The sequence below is a fragment of the Ctenopharyngodon idella genome, chromosome 1 (genome assembly GCF_019924925.1).
Source record: "Ctenopharyngodon idella isolate HZGC_01 chromosome 1, HZGC01, whole genome shotgun sequence".
NCBI classification, from domain to species: domain Eukaryota; kingdom Metazoa; phylum Chordata; class Actinopteri; order Cypriniformes; family Xenocyprididae; genus Ctenopharyngodon; species Ctenopharyngodon idella.
Window position 1 is genome coordinate 39,916,373 of NC_067220.1, and position 25,133 is coordinate 39,941,505.

Here is a 25,133-nt window from a genome sequence, read left to right on the forward strand (position 1 = left end):
TATCAATCGCTGTCCCAGACGCCGGGCCTGAGAAATGCCAACCTGTGAGGCCAAGACTATTGTCCTACTGGGGCACAGATTCTGGAAGTGGATCAGTGTCCTCTGGTGTGTATGCATGTGTGTGGGAAATAGCAGTATGTGTGTGTGTGTGTGTGTGTTGTAATTGATAGATGTTCTAATTTGTCTGTTGTGCTTCACCTGATGCTGACTGATAGGGCCGGTCTTGAATCTCTCCTGCAGAAAGATCCTGTACAGGACTCGGTTTCTGTGAGGAAAGAAATGACGTGTTGGAAAATGTCTGTTGTAAGTTTACCCTATGGTTTAAATAAAGTGTCGTTACTAGGGTTTTGCATATCATATTTGGTTTTTTTTGAGGATTTATTCTGAGTCAGCAATTAATAGACTACAAAAGGTGTTCTGTACTGAATATCAGCATGTCCATTTATGATTTATGTAAGTAAGCTGGTCCTCCAAAGATCTCTGATGTAAAGTGACTCAAACATCATTATGTACTGTCTGAAATCTTTATCTGCTGTTTTGGAACGACTTTTAAAGATCCCCTTACAAAAAAATAACTACAGTATAACTGAAGTAATATTTTACAAGGGGTTTTGCTTGCCGACCAACTGAAAACCAAGCAGTTTAAACAAGCTAACAAACCAGCTTAGGCTGCTTCAACTTGATGTCTTTACCAGGGAAATGTGTTGTAAAGCAACAGACTACTGAGATAACGTCTCTCTCTCTCTCTCTCTCTCTCTCTCTCTCTCTCTCTCTCTCTCTCTCTCTCTCTCTCTCTCTCTCTCTCTCTCTCTCTCTCTCTCTCTCTCTCTCTCTCTCTCTCTCTCTCTCTCTCTCTCTCTCTCTCTCTCTCTCTCTCTCTCTCTCTCTCTCTCTCTAAAAGACACAACATTTTGGTACCTTTTCGTTTTGCCATATTTCCTCATAGGTGTGACTTCCGCCCGCTAGCGTCTCCTAACGGAATTGTAGCTTCTTTTTTTAAACCAAAATCTAACTTTCCCAGAAGGTTACAGGGAGTTTTGTAATAACATAATGAGAACCTATACAAAACGTTCTCTAATGGTTTTAAGTGTTATTTTTATAACCATAAACTAACCACAAATTGTTAGCTGGATTTCCCGCTTTGACTCAACATGTAGAGTTCGTTCGTTTGTTGTGCATTACTGACACCTAGCGGCAAACAACTCATATTACAGCTTCAAGACTTTTAAGTTCACCCCGTTAAGTAGCTCGATCTGTAACTGGTAAAATAATATGCTTGTGATGGAAATCTGTCATTATTTACTCACCTTCAAGTTGTTCTACACTTGTATGAATTTCTTTCTTCTGCTGAACACAAAAGAAGATATTTTGAAGAATGTAACCAAACAGTTGTTGTTGGTCCCCATTGACTTGCATAGGATTTTTTTTTTCCAGACTATGGAAGTCAATGTGGACCATCAACTGTTTGGTTTCCCATATTCTTCAAAATATCTTATTTTTCTGTTCAGAAATTCATACAGGTTTGGAACAACTTGAGGGTTTGTAATGATGACAGAACTTCCATTTTTGGGTGAACTATCCCTTTAAAGGGTTAGTTCACCCAAAAATGGAAATAATGTCATTTATTACTCATCCTTATGCCGTTCCACACCCGTACGACCTTCGATAATCTTCATAACGCAAATTAAGATATTTTTGTTGAAATCCAATGGGTCAGTGAGGCCTCCATAGCCAGCAATGACATTTCCTCTCTCAAGATCCATTAATGTACTAAAAACATATTTAAATCAGTTCATGTGAGTACAGTGGTTCAATATTAATATTATAAAGCAACAAGAATATTTTTGGTGTGCCAAAAAAACAAAATAACGACTTATATAGTGATGGCCGATTTCAAAACAGGAAGCTTCGGAGCGTGTCGAATCGTTTGTGTCAAATCAGCGGTTCGGAGTGCCAAAGTCACGTGATTTCAGCAGTTTGGCGGTTTGACACGCGATCCGAATCATGATTTGAAACAAAAGATTCGACACGCTCCGAAGCTTCCTGAAGCAGTGTTTTGAAATCGGCCGTCACTATATAAGTCGTTATTTTGTTTTTTTGGTGAACTAAAAATATTCTTGGCACTTTATAATATTAATATTGAACCACTGTACTCACATGAACTGATTTAAATATGTTTTTAGTACATTAATGGATCTTGAGAGAGGAAATGTCACTGAGCCATTGGATTTCAACAAAAATATCTTAATTTGTGTTCCAAAGATGAATGAAGGTCTTACGGGTGTTTAACGGCATGAGGGTAATTAATGACATTATTTTCATTTTTGGGTGAACTAACCCTTTAAGGACACATCTCCAACAAAAGGGCATATTATAACAAACATTAGCAACACTATCAAACTTACTACACTATTAATTACTTAGTGAGGGACTGAGGGTGTCAATTTGAAGTACTTCTAACTAAATTTTAACCATCTTTTGGCATTTTAATGTTATCAAATAGGATATTTAAGAGTGAAATAAACCAACTAACGCCCAAAAACATCAGAGAATTCATCAAATCAATTGCTAATAATTGATGTTTTGTTTTCCCACCAAAAAGAATGTCTCTTCCTGGAAGATGATGTCATTAAGGAACTAGTTTTTGTAAAAGGGATAGTTCACCCAAAAATGAAAATTCTGTCATCATTTACTCACCCTCAAGTTGTTCCAAACATTTATACATTTCTTTGTTCTGCTGAACACAAAAGAAGATATTTTGATGAATGTTTGTAACCAAACAGTTGTGGGGCACCACAGAATGGAAAAAAAATACCATGGAAGTCAATGGTGCCCCACAACTGTTTGGGAAAATGATGACAGAATTTTCATTTTTGGGTTAACTATGGCTCGGGTTAAAAATAACAGGATTAAGGGCAACCCAACTGTGACATCAGTCTTTAGTATATTACATCCAATATATTAAGAAATTTATGATGGGGGCATGAAAATGTACTGCTTTTTGACATTATGGTGCAATTGACACAACCAGAACACAGATGTACAAGTCTCAAATATTTTATTTCTCATTTTCATGAATGACATTTCAATGGTTCCCACAGCATATGACGCAGCATGCAGAGAAATGAAGAAAGAAACAAAACGTTAAACCTAAAAGCGAAACGTTTTCATTCACTTTGTATGTTTCCTTTGTCCAAAAACCCACCACACTGAGTTATATAGATGGCTGTCTGACCCCCAGCTAAAGAAATAAAAAACAGAACCGAAAGCAAGAAGCATCAATAAACACATTCTGTACAAAAAAATTCAACCAAACCATTAACAGAAAAGGAAAAAAATAAAAATAAAATCTAACTCCCCCTTTTTTTAAAAGAGGAAAGAACAAAAAGAAGCTTCGCTGGGAGTGACGGACACCAATCCAGAATAACTCACACATTTTTATTTTTTTATTTTCAGAAGAATAATATTTATGGATAAATGTAGTGAAGAAACTCGCTTTAAAATCATTTCCATATTTAAACATTTACCAAAAGTTTGGCAACGTCCATATATTTATATGTAACTGTCATTCAGATTATAATATCTCAATAGTACGATTCATATGTAAACAAGAGAATCCCCCCCCCCCCCCCCAAAAAAAAAAAAAAAAAAAAAATCAGATCTACATGCACAATAGAAAGAAAAAAAAAATAGAGAGAGAAACCCTCCCGTATCATGCAAGCACATCACGAGACCTCAACGGTCTTCGGGAAAGACATACAAGCGCCTTCACCGTGCAGCAGATGGCGCGAAACGCCGGTTTGCGCGGGAGATTCACATTTAAAGCAAACTAGCGGAGTGCCTGAACGCTTCGAGTTTATTCATCCGCGCTGACAGCGTTTAGTTTGGTCTCTCCTTTTTGAACAAATCGAATCCCATCGACCAGTCTTTGAAATGACGAAGGAAAAGAGAGAAACTGATGGTCAGTCTGGTCTGGTTTTGCCTACTTCGACGATAACATGCTGCGAACCAACTCGATTAAAGCTTAAAAAACCCGAACCCACAAAACACACATTCAGTCCTTCAATCCCTAATATACAAATATGAGCTACTAAGATCTTTACAATGCTGCCTGCAGTCAAGTTGGAAAAATTAACCTTAAATTTCCACAAACAAATATTCAAATCAGGTGTTATTGTGGAGTCAGTTTGCCACAATATGCACTGTATCCTCATATGTAACTACAATGTCGAGAGGTAAATCAAAATGACTCGTTTGCTGTGTTAAAATGGTAATAAATCCAGAACACACACACAAAAAAAGTTGAGAAAGTTTACTGATGGCACTGTGTTCCATCCTACAGTAATATGTGGTGTGATCTGATCGTCCCTCCCCACCCGACCCCTGCGATAAAACACCTTTCTTAAAAAGTAAACCATACGTATATATGTGCACAACTTCAAATATATTTACTTTTTTTCCTAGTCTACTGTATATCAGAAAGCAAGACGGTAGATGAACTCCCTGACAATATTAACACAGCACACGTTTACATACACGCACACGTTCTCGGTAGAAAATTCGAATCGGACTTGCATTTTTGCGTGAGATCTGAAGCAGATATCAAACCAAAAGAGGTGGAAACAAAAAACAATAAGCTTGTTAATAAACTTTTTTTTAATCTCCCCATGACATGAAGAACATCAGATAGCGATTTCAATATTCAGCTATTGTTAAATCCCACGTATGTTTCGATTGGCACTTCATGCTTGAAGCGTGTTGCACTGAAATCAAGTGTCAAGTCATACATCGCTCACATACACATATTCCCTGTAGACCTAGATCATCTTTAAAAAAGACAGGACCAAAATAAATACAAAAAAATCCCCCCCTTCAAAAAGAAAAATAAAGAACGTACACACATGCATACAAACACACACACACACACACCCTCCTCTCTTCCTTCTCCACCACACTGAATCGCTCGGTAATCGACGGAGACATTGTCTCTCTGACTGTCCTCAAATACCCGAGAATGTGGACAGAAGAATCTCATGCTCTATAACACTTAGGATGGCAGGCGTCACAAGGCTCAGGGAGTACAGACGGGGAACAGAGGCATCATTCAGAGAAATACTTCCATTGAAAGAAAGACAGAAAAAGAGCGACAGAGAGAGAGAGAGAGAGAGAGAGAGAGAGAGAGAAGAGAGAGAGAAGAGAGAGTGTGTTAGCGGAACATCTGGAGCTGATTCTCAGAAATGGAGAAGTGAAAAAGAGGGTGTTCAGTGAAGGGCCTGTTTCGTCTCTTCACACATCCACCACCATCTTTTTGTGAATGTCTAAGCCACCAACCACCTGTGGAAGAGAAGGAAAAAGATGGGGACAAAAATGTCAGTGCATTTCAAAACCAAAGAGTGTTAAAAAAAAAAAGTGTAATAATTCAACTTTTTTACTGTGCAAACTACAGTAGTCAACATTTGAAGTGGATCAAAAAAGTTCACCAAAGTTGTCCTCAGCAGAAGGTTTTAGGACAACTTTTATGAAAGGTTTAGATCCACTTCAAATGTTGACTACTATATTTTACAGCATGCTAATTAAAGCACCACCGCAAAAACTAAAAAAAAAAAAAAATACAGGAAAAATATCTAATAATAATTACATTCATATTAAATGTTAATTATTATATTTAGGGTTCCCACAACTTCTGACCAATAAATAAATAAATTCAGTCATTCACAAGTACTGGACAAAGATTTTTCAAAACCATAAGAGTTAGAAACTGCCAAGTTTTCCATGAATGCGAGAACCCTGTATAAAATGAATTTGAAACCAATAATAAGCAATGCTAAAATTAAAATGACCCTTTTGTTTTATTTTCAGCCTATTTTAATTATATTAATATTAAATGTTAAAGGATTAGTTCACTTTAAAATGAAAATTAGCCCAAGCTTTACTCACCCTCAAGCCATCCTAGGTCTATATGACTTTCTTCTTTCTGATGAGCACAAAGTTATATTAATAAATATCCTGACAGATCAGAGCTTTATAATGGCAGTGAACGGGACCAACAAGTATGAAGCTCAAGAAAGTGCATCCATCCATCATAAACATACTCCACACGGCTCCGGGGGGTTAATAAAGGCCTTCTGAAGTGAAGCGATGTGTTTGTGTAAGGAAAATATCCATATTTAACAAGTTATTAAGTAAAATATCTAGCTTCCGCCAGACCACCTTCTGTATTCAACTTGCGAAAAAAGCATAACTGAAGTCACGTCAGCGTAGGACGTAGCGTAAGCGGTTTGAACTGCGAGAGTTTTACACTTTCTTAAGTTAAATATGGAAGGTGGTCTGGCAGAAGCTAGATATTTTACTTCATAACTTGTTAAATATGGATTTTTTTTTTTTTTTTACACAAACGCATCGCTTCGCTTCAGAAGGCCTTTATTAACCCCCCAGAGCCGTGTGGAGTATGTTTATGATGGATGGAGGCAGTTTCATGAGCTTCATACTCGTTGGTCCCGTTCACTGCCATTATAAAGCTTGGATGCGTCAGGATATTTATTAATATAACTCTGATTGTGTTCGTCTGAAAGAATAAAGTCATATACACCTAGGATGGCTTGAGGGTGAGTAAAGCTTGGGCTAATTTTCATTTTAAAGTGAACTAATCCTATAATTGTTACATTTAGGATTCTCACAACTTTTGAATAAATCAATAAAATCAGTCATTGATGAGTACTCATTTAACAGAGATAGAAACCTCCAAGTATTCCATGAATGCAGAAAGCCTGTATAAAATAAAATATTAAAATAGCAATGCTAAAGTTAAAATGACCCTTCTGTTTTATTTTCAGCCTATTTTCTCTTGCAGTGAAAGCTGAAAATGGCATTTGCAGATGAAAATGTTTGCTGTGTCACTGAATCCCTACATTAGAAACCAAACCCAAAATGAAATGACCCATGTCAGACTCACAGCGCAGAACTCCTCGAAGGATATCCTCCCGTCCCCGTCCTTGTCTGCGTTGATGATGGTTTTGTCGACGATCTGCTGTAGCTGGGTGTCCTTCAGGTTATTCCCTACCATCATCTTCAGCACCTGGAAAAGCTCACCGTTGGATATGTAGCCGTCCTTATCCATGTCATAAATCCTGAACGCAACTGCAGAAACAAATGAAGAATAAAAAAAAAGCGATTCCAAGAGGGCTAATAAAAAGAAAAGGTGATAAAGCAAAGCAGTACAGACTAGTTTTATGGCTTTTTGTTGTTGTTTATTTTGGTTTAAATCATTTTTTTTTTTAGGAGTACCAAACTCTTAAACTGTCTAGTTTAACCCTTTAAAGCCTGACATATGAAATAATAGCCATACCCACACCCGCTTCACAAATGACAACGTAAATATTCTTCCACCCATTACATCAAATAATAGTGGTTCACACACCCACATGCAGGACTGCATCATGCTTTTATGGCTCATATGGTATGATATATGAGTATATGGATCTCGAGAGGGAAAAAACGATTTACTTATTTTCAGAGGTACAAACTGAGCAAAAATATGAAAATTGGTGCCATTGCACCAAGATGAAATTCTGATATCTTGTAATGTAAATCAATATGATCTTTATAAAAATATAGCAGCTGTATATAAATATAAGTTGTCACTATTTCTTCCAATAATATGTCTTAGTAAGATAATATTTAAATGCTTAGTTTTATGATATGTAGTTTTTATTGTGGGGGCCAAAACATATAATGCACTGCAATACAACGATGATTGAAAGATGAACAAATAAACGTTCGTCAAAAGCTTAATGTATCGATACTCATATTTTCACATTAATTTTCTAAAAATTGATGTATTGATAATCAATTAAACCTAAGTTGCTTCAGTACATTAAGTGTTCATCATGAAATATTAATAACATTATAAAAGTGATTTATGTTTAGTTATGTTTATTTCAGAGCAAAATGACACGTATACCACATCCTGAAGGTGGACGTTTTTAGAATGACACTAAAAAGACTTTTACTTGCTGAAAAAGTATAAACTATCAATCAGACGACAGAAGGCATGGACTAGATTGTGTTTTTCAGCAATGTTTTGATCATGTTTGATAATTTAGAGAGAAATTTTGCATATCAAATATGATACAGTAGGCTTCACACGGTTAACTAGGAAAAGTGCTGGTGAGATTCAAAACTGAAAGAGACTCACAGCGGAGCTTCTGCTCCTTGTCGCCCTTGACGCTGAACTGAGAGACACCTTCAATGAACTCTGCAAGAGAAAAAGACAGAAATGGAAGGGTGAGGTAACTATTTATCCACTCCACCCTTTACCAGACCAAGTTATATTGATGCATCTGAACTCTTTAAGTACACTACGCTTTCGAGAAAGTGCACTGGACATCTCAATGCAACAATTTCAACTGGTCAGAAAACGCACATATAATATTACGTTTCCTAGGCCACAAAGAAACAATTTAGGCTTTGGTTCTGCATAAAGGCAGATATGAATGGTTAAATATAGGCAAGGAACACAAGACCAATCACAACTTTTTGTCACTTTGCAATGACATCACTATCATGATGACACTTAAAAAAAAAGACCCATTCAAAACAATGTATACCTGCACATTTACTAACCTTTAAAGTCCACTTCTCCATTGCCGTCTGTGTCGAATATATCTATGACTCGCTGCACCAGTGGGTTCTGCTGCAACTCGGGTAGAGACATAAACTCCTCCACGCTGAGAGAGCCCGAGTTATCCAGGTCGAGTTTCTTAAACCGCTTTCCTAGTCTTTTAATCTCATCAGCGTCAACTGAAATAGCGAGAGAGAGAGAGAGAGAGATGGAGAAAAGAGTGTGAACAAGTATTTCAATAGTTCCAACAGAAACGCAACACAAAACACAAACTAAATTATACATCCTTTTCTCATTCTCTTAGTTCTCCCTCCGCTACAGCCATCAATAATAGATCTTAAACCTCAATCTCAAACGGTTGCACAAGTCTTAAAACACACACACATACACACACAGGGAGGCAAAACTCCATATCCAAGGCTCTCTCACACACACACACACACACACACACACACACACTTCCATCCATCTTTGGCTCTCAACAGAAAGCCAGAAGGAACCGTACCCAGTTTCTCCTGCCTGGCAGTCATGGTCATCTCTCAGAGGACCGCCGTTCAGCTACGGCTCAGTGTTGTGCTGCGTGCCGCGGACTGCTAAATGACCTAATCTCATTCACACAGCCACGTGGTACACACCTCCAGTAATCAGCTGTCAGACTGTTTGCTGTTAGCGCTTTGTGGTTAATCGAATTACACACCGAAATCACAATGTGATTCTCAATGTTTCGAACTCTTCAGTCCCCCAGTGTCAGGGATGATATTCTGCGGCCCCAATACAAATGTAACAAACAACTAAAGGCTGGAATACACTACACTACTTTTAATCATACAGAGAAAAACTGGGCATCATACACTTAACGACTGAGGATCACACACTACTGAATTGTACTGACAAACTCACACAAAAACACGTGTTTCACTGCTAGGAGACGCATGACAGATGAATAAAACATGGATGTGCAGGAAATTAGTTGCACAAGAAAAAAACGAGCTGAGCGCATGTGGATGTGGTCTTGGGTGGGTAGACAAGGTCAGTATGGACACTTTGAAACAGCTTTGGTTTCAGTAGCGACACGTCATACACTTCAATATGGCCGTGTGTCCACCAAAGCCTTTTTTTTTGCCAAGGCTTGCATATTTTTTCAATTGTTTTCAATCAGAGCACCGTGTTTTTAAAAACGCCAGCAGCGTGACGAGGCGTCTATTTCTATCTGAGCGCTCTGCGTTTTTTACAGGTCACCGAGAGTTGAAGAATGTTCTACTTTGGGTAAAACGCAGCGCCCAATCACAGTGGAGGAGGGGCGGGACAAATACCACACGACCAATCGCCACATTATTCAATGATAACAAACGACAATAAGCACATCTCTTCATCCAAAACTAGTGCCAGAGTAAGTATGTTACAATGTGTTGACATTTTTTTTTATATTCAGAAACAAACTATTTGCGAAATCAGATACTAGTAGCAGTTCTGAGGATATTCCTTAACATTGCACATATAGCTGGCTAAAACACTTTGGTGGACACTATATGTTCTAAAATCGGCTGAAAATATTAAACATGTTTTGATATCCTCTGAATCTATGGAAACATTGTCTGAAGCTAAAAAAAAATCTGAGTCTGTGCCCATCATACACTACGCAATTTTCTGTGAAATCTGCCAACTCCGACTGGCCAAAATCTGCAGACTGGTGTAGACTTTCAGCAACTATTGTCGACTGATCCAGACTGCAAATTGGGGCAAAAATCTGAGGAAAAGTCGTGTAGTGTATTCCAGCCTTAACATACACTTTTTAAAGGAAATTCAATTATTAATAAATAGCGTGGTCAAGTTTACCATTTAAGCCTGGACATTCAGACATTTTCATTTATATTTACATAGTTTCACAGAAAAACATGGATAAAATGAAAGATTAATTAAAATTTCTCATTTGAATTTTTATATGCATTTCAAAATAACAAACAAAAGTTACAAAAATTTAAAATAGTTAGAAATGTACAAAATATGAAATATGTGAAAAGTCTGGCATGATAAATTGTGTAAATGAGTGCAATTGTGTTCATATATTCAAATAAATACATGCAAGTATACCACAAAATCTTTGTTTTACATTTCATGTAAAGAAATGTACATTTCTTTACATGAAAAATAAATAAAAACATTAATCCTTCATTTGAAGTTTTAAATATAATTAATAACATTTTAATAATTTAAACTTAAATAATTTAAATGACACACCAGCTAAATGAGGTATTGCATATTGAGCTTTTGCACACAAAAGCAAATATTCTTGGTCTCGGCAGGACAATAATATTCAGTATTTAAGTACATATTATTTAAGTTACATCATAGCCATGTAAATAAAAAAAGCAGCCTGAGACCCTGTGACTACTAAAGCGGATGAAAAGAAAGAGCTCTGAGTTACTGCTGTTGCACATCCAATTATTCTCCGAGGTACAAGAGAGGTAAAGAGACGTATGCTGATTTCTGCTGTGCTATTTTGAGCTTGTGGACACTTCCCAGATTACCCCACAGCAGATGATATAACCGCTCATTCTTCATATCTATTAATATGCCATGGATTAACCCTGATACAGCTAGTGCCAATGTGTGTCAATAAACCAGGTGACTATATTGCACCATCATGCATCTGTCGTGCACCGACAAAGGATGCCAGTGTTATAGTCCACACACTGAAAGTGCTGAATGGGGTCATTTTGGATCAGATTTGCATTACCTAAAGGTGCTTTCAAGGCATTAAAAGAATAAAAATTACAGATGTATCAGCCAATAATCAGCTGATAAAGTTATCAGCAGATATCATTCTGAATAATCAGCAGAGAAATTTACTATCGATGCACCTCTAATAAAAATAAGAGTTAAAGTATTCACACTATTCACTACGAGCTCTTTGGTGTCACAAGGGCTGTTGCATCACCGAGCCACAGCATTCAAACAATGTCGAGATGGGGAAATATTTATAGCAGTCAGGCTGATCCTCTATGGTCTCTCACACTCACCCACTGTAATGGCTGATAAGGGCCTCTCAGAAAAGCCCCCTAGCAACAAGGACAGCGGAGGGAGAGCAGTGGTGCACACGCTTATTAGTGCATGATGGTTCAGAGAAATGTGTCAACTTCTGCTATATCATTTGTACCGCAGATTTTTGCTTTAATTAGCGTTCCACTTTTAATATGTGTCTAACGACATAGATTATGTTCCACTGCACTACAACTAGATGTTTTTAAATGCAATAAATGAAAATGAAATGAAGAATGTGTCTTAGAAACATATCTGTTTGGGATCAGGTGAATCCAAAACCAGGAATATTCTGGGTTCAGTATACAGCATTTGTGACAATTACCACAAAAAAATCATTTTCACTTGTTCTTTCGTTTCTTTAAAAGCAAAAAAAGGAAAAAGGAAAGAAAGAAAAAGAAGCAAAGACATGACGCACTTTCAATGGAAGTGAATTGGGTCAACTGGTAAAAGTTAAAATACTCTCTGTTTCAACAGTATAGCCACAAGATTTAACAATACGTGTTAACAATATTTTAGTGTGAAAAAATTGCATACTTCGCCACCACGTCAATGTAACACAATAAACCCTAAAAATACTGTAAAAATGAGTTAACAGAATAATTAATGCAGTGCTTTTACAAAATTGTAAGCTTCACATTCTGCTTTTAAATCCCTCAAAACTTGACTTCAACCTTGATTTTTGCTTTTTTTAAGAAAACGATGGGTGTGTCGAAATTATATTTTTGTGGTATTCAAAATTATGCCACCAAGGCTGTCAAAATGATATTAATTTTTATTTAACCTGGAATAATATTACTTTAATTTTGAAGCAAATTTTGAAAACAACTATAATGCCTTTTTATGATCCAACAAAACAGTGTAGTGGTGTAATGAAGGGGCTGGTGACCGTAATCATCTTTTCTCTTGTATGTCAAATAAACAGTCTGTGTTTGCCAGATGCATCTCATCTACAAAAATGATTTGGGATGATGTCATACATAAGTGTTGTGTCACCACAGCTGCTAATTGGAGAGGCCTTATGATGTCCTTGTGGTTGCCAAGCACCCATCTGACCAACAGGTGGCTCAGTTTCACAGCAGCACACTCGTTATCACAGTTACAGTTCAGCACAATTAATTACTGTAAGCATAATCTCCTGAGACTTCTGCAGTGCGTCACCCCTCACCTTGACCTTTGACCCACACTGCTTTCATCATTACTGTGTTGAACGAACGCTTATGAGGAAGAATAAAATCACTGGATTTGCCAGTTTAGTGCCATCAAATGTTTGAATGAGTTTTGTTCACAGGACACATACTTGTAGCTTATTCTCTGCTGTGTGCTGCACGTATGAGTAAGACCCATGGTCTTCCCTCTGTGGTCACTGTGAAGTTGCCATAGCAACTTAACCCATGGAACCCGGTGCTTGTGCCCAGGGAATTCTGGGTGGTGTAGTTATACATAGCTGATCTTATATGGCGCAATCTGAAAGACTGAGTTCAAATACACTGAAAAAACATTTGGTGTAGGATTTACTTTGAAACAATTTTGTCATTTAAAAATTGCTAGAAAATTTCCCTAATAATTACAAAGAAATGGCAAGTAACATTTTTTTTTTTTTTTTAAGAAGACTGAAATATTTTCTTGTAAAATGTACTCTAATGATCTTTGTTTTATTTTTATTTACAAAATGCAGAAATTTCTGCATATCCTTTAAAAAAATTGTGCAAAGTTTATGAATAATTACATTAGATTCATTTCTTAAAGGGATAGTTCACCCAACAATGACAATTCTGTCGTTTTTTACTCACCCTCACGTCTTTTCAAACCTGTATGACTTTTTTTTCTTCTACTGAACACAAAAGAAGAACCTCTTTGACTTTCATTGATTGGACAAAACACCAAGACGACATCTTTCAGTTTGGAACAACTTGAGGTTGAGTAAATGATGACTGAATATAAATTTTTGGGTGAACTGTCCCTTTAAATAAGTGGAAACAGTTGGTTCTGACAGAGGTTTATAGAATTTGTAGCACCGGCCAGCACTTTCATAGTAAAACAGGGCTATCAAAGGTCCAAAAGCTCCCCTGAATGTGTTTGTCAATAATTATAAACCACACAAAAAAGAAACCTATTAAAAATGGACCATCACCTCATGATCTTTTACTCACCCCCACCAACTCTAAAAATAAACAGACTCGTGCTTCCTGCAGCCCCACACTAACCTTTACCAGCTGGAGGCATTTATAGCCCACATTTCCACAGCGGCACCCTTACGCCACCCTGTCTAGTCTGGTGGTTGCATTAGCACTGGCCCTCCTCCAAACCTGGAGAGCCCCACTGATCCAGGGAAAGCCCTCTCCCCTCATGTCTTGATCTTCCAGCTGATCCCAAAGCAGCAGGCACAGGTGTTTAAAGGACCAAACTAGACTACGCTGACTGCTGCTTATTCAGATCACCCACGACGAGCAACATGTAGGTGACTGAGGCTACGTTCACACTGCGAGCCTAAATGCTCAGTTCTGATTTTTTTGTATAGCTGTTCACATTGTTGTTTTAAATGCGGCCAATATCACATTCCAGTGTGAACAGATCATGGTCCTGGACCGACCTGTATGCGTAAAAGAACGATAAAAAGACGTCATGCAGCACGCTGTTATACGGAAGAAAACACAGAGGACATTAAACTAAGTGATTACGTGTTTATTTATTGTGTGCTCTGCTGCAGAACCCAGTGAATTTACGCACAGGCAATATTAAAAACAAAGACGAAGATGCAAAAAAAGAGAGCAGAGTTTTTAAACATTCGATGTTTTGCTTGTATATAGAGCGGTCACTGTAATACTTACAAGTTCTGACACATCACTGTCTTTCACTGACTACCTTTACAACTGTCTTGATAACTTTGGGTATGTAAAATCTTTGAAGTGACTGCCATTAGCGCAGAATTGTGACGAATGTTGATCTAGAGTGATGTAAAAGTCGCATGAAATCTGATATGACTGTTCAGCAGGAGCGGTTCTAGGATTTGATCTTCAGGGGGCTTAGGGTCTTTGCACACTGAGTCCGAAATTCGCGTCCAAAATTTTCGCACGTTAAAAAATAAATACGACCTCACGTTGTGTCAATCACGTTTACACACTGCCTTCAAAACTTTCGTCTGTCATAAAAAAATTCGGATCAGGTTCGCTTTTCTGCGTTTTTCGCATCCATGGCACGCATTTTGAGAGACGTTTTGACAATTCAGAGCCACCGTACAAGCGAACGCCAAAATCCCGAATGCCATCTGACAAGTTGATCCACGTCATCTACAGCACAAAGCAGCAGCACTGTATGACAAACAAAGTGTGGAATACAAAGAGATAGAATATAAAGACAGATTGTGCCAGTAGTAAAGCATCAAACTGAGCCAGTGACATCCTGAAGTAAACTTTGAAACGCTCGGATAATCACGCAGCTCCTTGATGAGGTGAACTCTCCTTTCTCTCTATGCAATCTCGGGATTGGATGGACCCAATATTTCCTCTTTCTTTTTCTCTTTTTAAGAAGAGAGAGGACAACTAAATCATGCTCACTGCTTGAAGACTCCATTTTGTATTGTTTTGCGAATTTTTTGGCAACGGATTCATTAATACGTATCAGAGTCAGTGTGCAAGGTCTCTGTGCGTGACGAATTTTTAGGATCACGAATATGAAAAAACGCATACGAAAATTCCGGACTCAGTGTGCAAAGGCCTGTAGGCTATTTTCGACTTACTATATAGTAATGTAGTGGTGCCGACTTAAAGAGGCAGCATTTAGGCGATGGTCTCTTGCTACAGATTCTCACTGAGGGCTAAAGGCCTTTGCACACTGAGTCCGAAATTTTCGTATGTGTTTTTTCGTATTCATGATAGAAGAGAAAGGAGAGTTCACCTCATCAAGGAGCTGCGTGATTATCCGAGCGTTTCAAAGTTTACTTCAGGATGTCACTGGCTCAGTTTGATGCTTTGCTACTGGCACAATCTGTCTTATATTCTGTCTCTTTGTATTCCACACTTTGTTTGTCATACAGTGCTGCTGCTTTGTGCTGTAGATGACGTGGATCAACTTGTCAGATGGCATTCGGGATTTTGGCGTTCGCTTGTACGGTGGCTCTGAATTGTCAAAACGTCTCTCAAAATACGTGCCACGGATGCGAAAAATGCAGAAAATCGAACCTGATCCGAATTTTTTTATGACGGACGAAAGTTTCGGAGGCAGTGTGTAAACGTGATTGACACAATGTGAGGTCGTATTTATTTTTTAACGTGCAAAAATTTCAGATGCGAATTTCGGACTGAAAGACCTTACCAGTATTTAAATTGGTACTAAGTCAATACAAAATATTTGAAATGATATAACGATGATACCAGTCTTTCTGAAGTACACTTCAAACCAGTACACATGCAGGCTACTGTTTGACTAAACAGAAAATTGTCATCATATCATTATTATTAACAAGTATCACTATTAACTAGTATAATAAAATATTCTTTCTTGTTTGAAGGAAACCAAACGGCAAACCTTATTCAACCACTGCCAAGGGGCCCTGTCAAGATGGCCGCCATGTGAACTGACTTGCCTTAAAGGGATTTTAAGCCATCAATATGCATCAGACGAGCTCTTGACACTTTCCAAACCCCGTCATCTCCTACATAATCCTTAGATCAATAATTACATGATCACCATGTTCTATATGTTGATGTTGAACACATGTTTTTGACTGTTAAAAAGTTCTGAAACAAATCCAGACATGGACAGGTGGTGTTTAAGGCATCGTTTTAGATTTAGTGCTCGATAAACTATGACTAGATTACCCTATTTACAAGAATAAAAAGTATGGAAAAGTACTAGAATATAGTACCCAATCTACTTACAGTGTGAGCACATCTCCAAGGGATAACTCGCCTCATTTCCCTGTAGAGAGAGAACAAGAGTCTGAATCAGCATGACAATACACTTAAAATGTTAACCAAGGGGAGTGAATTTTTGAATGTTGTTGATACTGATTGAGTTAAAAAAAAAAAAAAAAAAAAAAAAATCACTTATAACTACATAATGCTTTGATCTCAAATACCTCAACCAGGCATAATATATGTCTTTTAGGCTACTATTTACTCTAATGAAAACTTTTTGTGTGTGTGTTGATGTAGTAAATATTCTTATGTTCTCACTACATGACACATAGCTGTCACCAGAGTCACAAGGCGAAAGGGTCCTCAGAGTCACCACTATGGCACTTGACGTGTCTTAGTTAGCTAATCAGATTTGCAGAGTGAGTTAACAGTGCTATGGAGGAGGCTATCGGTCTCAGAGAACAGACAGCGAAAGAAACTGGATTTTGCTGTGTGAATTATTGTAGATGTAAACAGTGAAACCACATAGGCTGCGTACACACTGTAAAGAGTTTCAGGAGTGGCAACCGCATTTAAATACGGGATTAAATCCCCTACATTATTGTTATGTGAGTGTACGGAACAGAACTCGCTCTCAAAATTGTGATGATTGACACCTTAGTAAAAAAGCAACATTCTGCCATCTTGAACGTTTAGTATTCGTTATTTTTGACCAAAGTAATATCACAGAAACCAAAGACTCTTTATGTTCGGCCACTTTAACTAAACCACCATTGTGTTTTGTTTATGTTTGGAAGGCTGATTCACAGAGCGCACACCTGTAGTGTTGCCATATCTACTTATTATAAGTAATTTTTCGGGAGTTAATTTGGTTGTAGAATGCAGTTTTCACTCCCGTAAATTACTGAACTGTGTGTGTACAGAACAGCGTTAAAGCACTAAAAGGTGAAGTGACAACTGAATTTAGCTGCAATGTGTACATGGATACTGGCTATAGACACTACACTAATCAAAAGCATACTGAAAGGGAAATTACAATATCATTTATTGATGACTTGGTTGACTTTACTCATATCAACACCAATATCTAAATTCCTGTGATGTCAAAGCTGAATTTTCAGCATCATTACTCCAGTCTTCAGTGTCACAAGATCCTTCAGAAATCATTCTAATATGATGATTTGATGCTCAAGAAACATTTCTTATTATGAATGTTGAAAAAACAAAAATCAGCAGCCTAAAGAAGAACTAATAAACTAGACTAATATATATTTCAAACATTATTAAAGACAATACAGTCAGTAAAACAATAAGAACCAATAAGCAAATTAGCAACAGCACAAATAAATAAAACTGAACAATGTTCAGAAATTGAAATCAAATGTTAGTTATTCAGTCAAGATCAGTGTGTGATTTTCTTTTTCTTTTGTTCTTTTATTAACAGCAATGACACAAACGGTAGCAGGTTTATTAGGCTGCTGTCATTTTAAGAGCTGATGCACTGATCGAATATACTGTTACCCATGTGTTTTCTTTCTCAACTGTTTATGTACACTTAAGACACAACCGACTGTGTTTACGAGGATATTTTTACATAATTTTGTGTGTATCTGTCCGTTCAAGTGCAAGACGCGAAACGAGAACTCAATTCCATATTTGTGCACTATATGAGAGGTGGCTTTTTGTGCTGAATTGAGTTCTCTTTCGCATCTTCTTGGGCTTGAATAGTTTAAAACAACATGAAAATGCACACACAGGAATCGATAAGCCGAATCGAAATTTTAATTTTATTTTAATTCCTGACTTAAATATTCGATTCCAGAATTGGAATCGATTTTTGATTCTCAACCCTATTTATTTGGGTATTATAATTTCACTTTACTTCACTTTTTTTTTTATTACTCTGCTATAAAAGGCCACTTGTAACCATGCAAATGTATCAACCACAATAATAAATGGTATTGCACAATCTCTACCGACTGACACATCATACAGAGTCATCCAACCCAGGCGTTCCTTATTCCTTGTTATATATTAGAGTGGTAATACACATTGCAATAAGCCAGGCAAAAAATCAGGCCAACCCATCACCATCCAGTTTCAGTACACTGGGACACGCAGAAATAGCAGGAGACAGAGAGAGAGAAGAAAACATGCCATGATAGAGCAGGATAGAGAGACTTTAGTAGAGAAAGAGAGGAAGAAAGGATAAAAGGTGACAGCAGTGCTTTTATCCCTACATGCAATGAAATTTAAAATGTTATAAAAGATTTCTATTTCAAATAATGCTGTTCTTTTGAACTTCCTATTCAAAGACTCCTGAAAAACATTATCAATTTCCACAAAAATATTAAGCTGTACAACTATTTTCAACATTGATAATAATAAGAAATGTTTCTTGATCACTAAATCAAGAATAAATTACATTTTAAAAGATATTAAATTAAAAAAAATAATACAGTTTTGCTGTATTTTAGATCAAATAAATGCAGCCTTGGTGAGCAGAAGAGACATTTAGGGTCTCAGTATGGCACAGTATGGCATTGGGATGAGTAAATGATACAAATTAATTTTTAAATGAACAATGGATGAGACAGCCAGAGGGCAGGATTTCCGCAAAAAGCAGTCGGTGGGTGTGACATCCCAGACAAAAATCAAGTTGTTTCAAGTCATCGAGTGGGCTGGTTCCTTCAGGAGCTGTGTGCTTAAGGCCTGTTATGACTTGCAGGAAGAAACCAAAGCTACCACAACCCAATATAGAGAGTAGGACAGATAAACTGGGGCATCACTGTGCCTAGAAGGTTCTACAGCAACTTCCAGAATATCTAGAGCTCCCCATTAAATGTGTATCACAGTTTCAAAGCTTACAAAGTCAAGTTCCTGTGCGGCTATGTGATACAGCCATTTCATGGGAATAAGATAAGAGAAAATGAATGAAAACAGTAAAAAGGAGAAGTGTTACCATTTTGGTTCTTATATAAAAATTCAAGCACACTTTGTTGCTGATAAAACTTTGGGTGCTGTGTGTACATACGTGTGTGTGTTTGTGTTTGCACTTATGGTGTGAAAGTAGATTAAACCCGTGTGGGACAGGTCACATCAGTCACCCACCGTGCGGTCAAACACAGTGACTTCTCTAGTTGACTGTATTCAAATAGAGCCGTTTCAGTATGTCTCTCACTCTAAAATTAGTCAGTATGCTCACGTGCACTACACAGACAGACAGTGTTTTGCCACAGCTAGTAGGTTAGCTAAGGTTGAGCGCCCTGTGCTATTTTGACTTTAGTGGTAGAGCGACAGCAAATTAACTTAAAGTGGATTGAGGGTTTAGGATTACTTCATCTGGTTATTTGGTCTCAAACGTGAGCAAGTCACCAGGCAAGGAAAGACACCTCAAAGCAAAGCAAAATCTGGAGGAAACTTTCATACAGGGAATGAATGCTCGGCTAAAATTTCAACTGGGCTACTTTCTAACCTTTATGACATCAACACATTCCCAATCATTTCAAATGTCCAATCAGGAAGTTCCTTTAGTAGACGCATCTATTGGGAACACATCAAGATCATCTGAGCCAACCGGCATCTTTACAGATATCTTTACTTTCATGACCAAAAGGGAAACCCTTGTGACTTGTGCTTTATTTTAGAAGAAATACTTTAATAACTAGTCGAAGGATTTGTTGGGTATTTTTAAAAGGGAACAGGCAGATGAAAAGTAATTATATAAATATGCAAATCACGCCTGTAATTTTAAAGTCAGCCACCTATTTTCTAAATGCATGTTATACATCTTATTGTGAACAATAAGGCATCTGTGCATGTTTCATTTTTACAAATGTTTTGACCTCGTAATGTTTAATCAAAATGTCAACTGGATCTTCTGGTGAAAACACAAGACTTCTCTCTGGTGACATAAGCAGGACTTCTTCAATTATTTAGTGCACTTAAAGGATTAGTTCACTTCAGAATTTAATTTTCCTAATAATTTTCTCACTCCCATGTCATCCAAGATGTTTATGTCTTTCTTTCTTTCTTCAGTCGAAAAGAAATTAAAGTTTTTGAGGAAAACATTCCAGGATTTTTCGCCATATAGTGGACTTCACTGGGGTTCAATGGGTTGAAGGTCCAAATGTCAGTTTCAGTGCAGCTTCAAAGGGCTCTGCATGATCCCAGAAGAGGAATAAGGGTCTTATCTAGTGAAACAATCAGTCATTTTCTAAAAAAAATAAAAATGTATATACTTTTTAACCACAAATGCTCATCTTGCACTAGCTCTCTGATCCGCCACGTAGTACGTAATCACATTGGAAAGGTCACACATGACGTAGGCGGAAGTACCGATCCAGCGTCTACGAACATGCAAAGACTCAAAGTCAAACGGCCTTTACAAAAAAGGTAAAACAACGACGTCGGACGGTTTTGAAGTTGGAGGAGAAAATGAGATGGAGTTTTTCGCCCTACCACGGTACTTCTGCCTACGTCACGCGTGACCTTTCCAACGTGATTACGTAATGAGTGCTATATATATATATATATATATATATATATATATATATATATACACACACACACTTTTTTTTTTTTTAGAAAATGACCGATCGATCACTAGACAAGACCCTTATTCCTCGTCTGGGATCATGTAGAGCCCTTTGAAGCTGCACTGAAACTGCAGTTTGGACCTTCAACCCATTGAAGTCCACTATATGGGGAAAAATCCTGGAATGTTTTCCTCAAAAACATTCATTTCTTTTCGACTGAAGACAGAAAGACAGAAACATCTTGGATGACATGGGGGTGAGTAAATTATCAGGAAATTTTAATTCTGAATTGAACTAATCCTTTAAACCTTAAAACAAGCTCATGTTCATCTGCGGCCCTGTCCCAAATGGAACCCTAAGCCCTCGTGATCTTCCTCCTATCGTCCATGCTTTCGTGAAGTAACGGCACTTTGACTGTTGGGTAGAAGCCTGCTTCAGAGCGAATATCGGCCGCAAAGAAACCTAAAATGACAATTGGGACACCCTACGGTCTTGTGAACAGGCACGTGGCGGCCATTGTAAGTCCACAAGACCGCAAGTGCACATGAAGTGTGCCATTTGGGACAGGGCCTGCATCTAAACATCCAATCAACAACCACTTCATAGAACCAAGAACCAAGTCCCACCTTATATTGGTTTTCAATAATCCGCTACACTCAGATGTACGTCACAATATGGAAGAAAAGATCTGTCGCTACTTCTGTTTCATTACGACTTTAAAATGATGAATCAATGCTACATGATCAATTCTACTGATTAAGGGATTCATCCTAAAGAGACAGCAACAACAAATACAATTCAAATTTAGCTAATATAGTACAAGCTACTGTTAATTGGCCATTATTTCAGAATATAAAAACTTAAGCATGAAGTGAGTCAATGTTATTTACTCTTAGATAGGTTTTTATACAGTTTTATGGTGTAACACATTTGCTAAAATCTATTCAACTCATTTTCCACCTAAATCAGCACTGGAAATGTGAAAAACAGCTGATTTTGTCTGGGCCAGATCTTAAGGTACTACAAAAGAAATGTTTGGGCCTTGAGTACCTAGACACAGGATAAAAATGAAAATGAATTTGGTGTTGGTAGTGTCTGGGAGTAGGCTAATTCTGGGTCTGTGAAGCTAGTCCTTGGAGCATGTAATGCTACGCTATGCATCCCAAGTATGCATACTTTTCTATTCTTTGAATTGAGTGCATTGAGTGTCTTCTTTTAGGGTCATTTGCATTGATACACAGATACGCAGACTGAGATTCTCTCATTGGCCGATAGCAGCATCTGATTAAAACAAGTGGCAAGTGCTCATTCCAGCTAGGGACATTTTTAAACTTTTACATTGTGTCTCTTCATTAATTATACATACATATGCATTGTATTGGCCACCCTGCTCATGACAGCAATTCGGTGTAAACTGAGGCTAAATTCAATGCCTATACCACACAAATTGGTACACAAACAACAGGTTCAGGGTTCCCATACCTTCTGACAAATAAATTTCCACTATTTGACCAGTCATAAATGTTTACTAGATAACAATTTAAAATAAATAATTTTTTGGTAGGTCAAAAAAGACCCAAAAAATGTGTTTAAGACCTGTTCTGATGTGGAAAATGGCAACAAAATAAAACACAACTAACCACATAATCATTTATAGTTAGGATAGAAAAATGAATATCGTCTTTTGTTTACCTCAATGGCAGTACATCCAATCAAAACCCTGTTTTGGCACAAATTCATCTCTCATTTGGTGATATGGATAATACTAATATGACTTTAAGGATCAGAAGGATATGTCAATGTTTTGCATAACTGAGGGAACCCTGTAGGTTGCACGTTTCTTCAGCTTACTGTATATTGGTAGATATGGACTGAACTGTATCAACAAAAATGTGACATGAGAGGAAGTCGTATCTCAATCAACTCATTAACTATCATAACAGCATACACAAGACTAAATATTACAGTGAGGCCACGTCAACGTGATTCATCAACAATGTTTCTAATAAACGCCATCCATTTGTCTAAATCCACTCTCAGACCATGATGTAAAAATCTAAAAACATTCCTGTCACTTCACAATTTCTATAATAACCAAATATTAAGTTTTTGAAGAAACATGGTTGTAATCTAAAATCCTTGGTGTGGCGGTAATGACAGCAGTGATTGTTTTGTTATAATAACAATAGAAATGCACATATTAATATCACGGGCGAAAATGTTTTACGGTCTTATGAAAAAGTGCAAGGCAGAACTTCCCTAATTTTAGAACTTTTTATAAAATTATTATACAGGGTAAGTTGAAAAGTCTGGGTGTGCCCAAACAAGAGACGTTCTAGCGAATTTAAATGGAAAGTTCAGCCAAAAAATTAAAATTGAACCAAACAGCTGTGAGGCACCATTGACTTCCAAAGTAAAAATATCTTCTTTTTGTGTTCAGCAGAAGAAACAAATTCATACAGGTTTGGAACAACTTAAGGGTGAATAAATGACAGAATTTTCATTTTTGAGTGAATTATCCCTTTAACACTCTCAAAAATGAGAAGAAAAAAAAAGCCAAATTTATTATAATCTATACTTTAAAAATGACTGTTTTATGAAAAAGCATATATTTAAAATCATGCCGGGGGTACAAAAGTTCCCCAAATATAGGAATCCCCGTCTTATAATTAATGGCCCAGCAAAGTCAATATTTTCTGGAGAATCAACCAGTCGATTCAAGTTGTCAACGGATCTATTTTACACGCAAACCAGCTCTCGATCAGTTTGACAGCCGTATCGATTGAGCAGCAGCTACTAGCAGCCATACAGTGTTTCTCTTTCCCTGCCGCGCCATTACATTTGATCACTGATCGGGTCAAATACAGCATTTACACTGGAATCTATAAGATAGCGACGTGTTTTGTTTCTCCGTTCATAGCGTACAGAGCCTGAACGTGGGCCACACTGACAGCCATGGCTCTGTTTTATCAACAACGGCTTTGATCACGACACCGCGAGCGCATTTCCAGTCCGTCACGGCACCAGAAAAGCGCGTTAAACGCGCGATGGATCCGAAGCGCAACAGTATAGGAAGTATCTGCTATCTCGGGTAAATTTGCAGCCGTTTAGCAAGAGCTGTTAGGGATCCTTACCATTCTGTCGCCGGGGTTGTCTTCGCCTTGTGCAGGATCTCACGGAACTGAGCTGTCGCTGTCGGTGACGGTTATTTTTCGGAGCGAGGAAGTCGCAGTAGCGCGTCGCTCGGATTTTGTTCTCGGTGTTTCAGTCGACGGTTCACTGCAGTGGCTTCGGTAGGTCCGCAGCGGAGGGAGAAGAGGCAGTGGGTTGAGTTGGTGGTGGTGGTGGTGGAGAGAGAAAGAGGGAGGGAGCAAGACTGAACGGTGTGGAGGGGGGGAGGTGCATTAGAGCAGCACATCCGGGTACTTCTGCCTTATTTTCTCTCACTGAATGTACACGAACATTTGCATTATTAACGTTGATTAAATGATTTTGCAGCTCAGAAAGAGAAACCTAGTATTTGACTTTACTGAAGAGGAGATAGATGGATATTTATTTTATGCTGTTATTACTTAATAAAGCTCATTTTAAATATAATTTGAAATGGCCTTCAAGGCTGCAGTACCTAATTATAAAATTAAAAGTACTATAAAATAGTTTTTATAATGAATTTTAATGGTGTTAAGGCTAAATATAACACATTAATGCATTTTTTTTTTTTTGCAACCAATACATTTTTTTTTTTTTAAGTTCTGTTTACATTTTTAAATTTATTATTTGTTTTTGTTGTGGCACATTTCATATGTCATGAAGGACTTTCATTTTGAGGCCTGCTTTTCAATTTTAAAAGATTTTAACAAACATTTGATGGCCATTATGCTAGCATTTGCATCTTAAAGTGTCCCAGGTGTGTCTATAAACATATATATATATTTTTAAATAACAACCCATATACTGTATTTAATCTGCAGCAGCTGCCTGTTGGCAAAAAATAACTTCATATGATGGAAATTATAAAATAATCTAGTTATCTATAATGTCTATCAGCTATAAGGTTACTAAAGTATATCAATATAC

At 37.4% G+C, this 25,133-nt stretch overlaps 1 protein-coding gene across 1 annotated transcript; it reads right to left on the reverse strand.

The window, feature by feature from the left end:
* Positions 1-3,041: 3,041 nt before the first annotated feature.
* On the reverse strand, positions 3,042-24,449 carry ppp3r1b (protein phosphatase 3 (formerly 2B), regulatory s1ubunit B, alpha isoform, b). The gene is made up of 6 exons (XM_051887987.1): positions 24,191-24,449; positions 16,540-16,579; positions 8,623-8,799; positions 8,195-8,254; positions 6,953-7,137; positions 3,042-5,334 (listed from the first exon to the last, which is right to left on the reverse strand). The coding sequence occupies exons 1-6, from the start codon at positions 24,191-24,193 to the stop codon at positions 5,287-5,289; spliced, it is 513 nt and encodes a 170-aa protein (XP_051743947.1). The 5' UTR covers positions 24,194-24,449; the 3' UTR covers positions 3,042-5,286.
* Between the last annotated feature and the right edge of the window lie 684 nt (positions 24,450-25,133).

Excerpts from the sequence above, each read along its gene's own strand:
- ppp3r1b (XM_051887987.1), bottom strand. Across the intron at positions 8,800-16,539 it reads CTTGGAGATGTGCTCACACT|TTGACGCTGATGAGATTAAA; the intron begins GTAAGTAGATTG and ends TCGCTATTTCAG. Across the intron at positions 5,335-6,952 it reads CCTTCGAGGAGTTCTGCGCT|GTGGTTGGTGGCTTAGACAT; the intron begins GTGAGTCTGACA and ends TCTCTTCCACAG.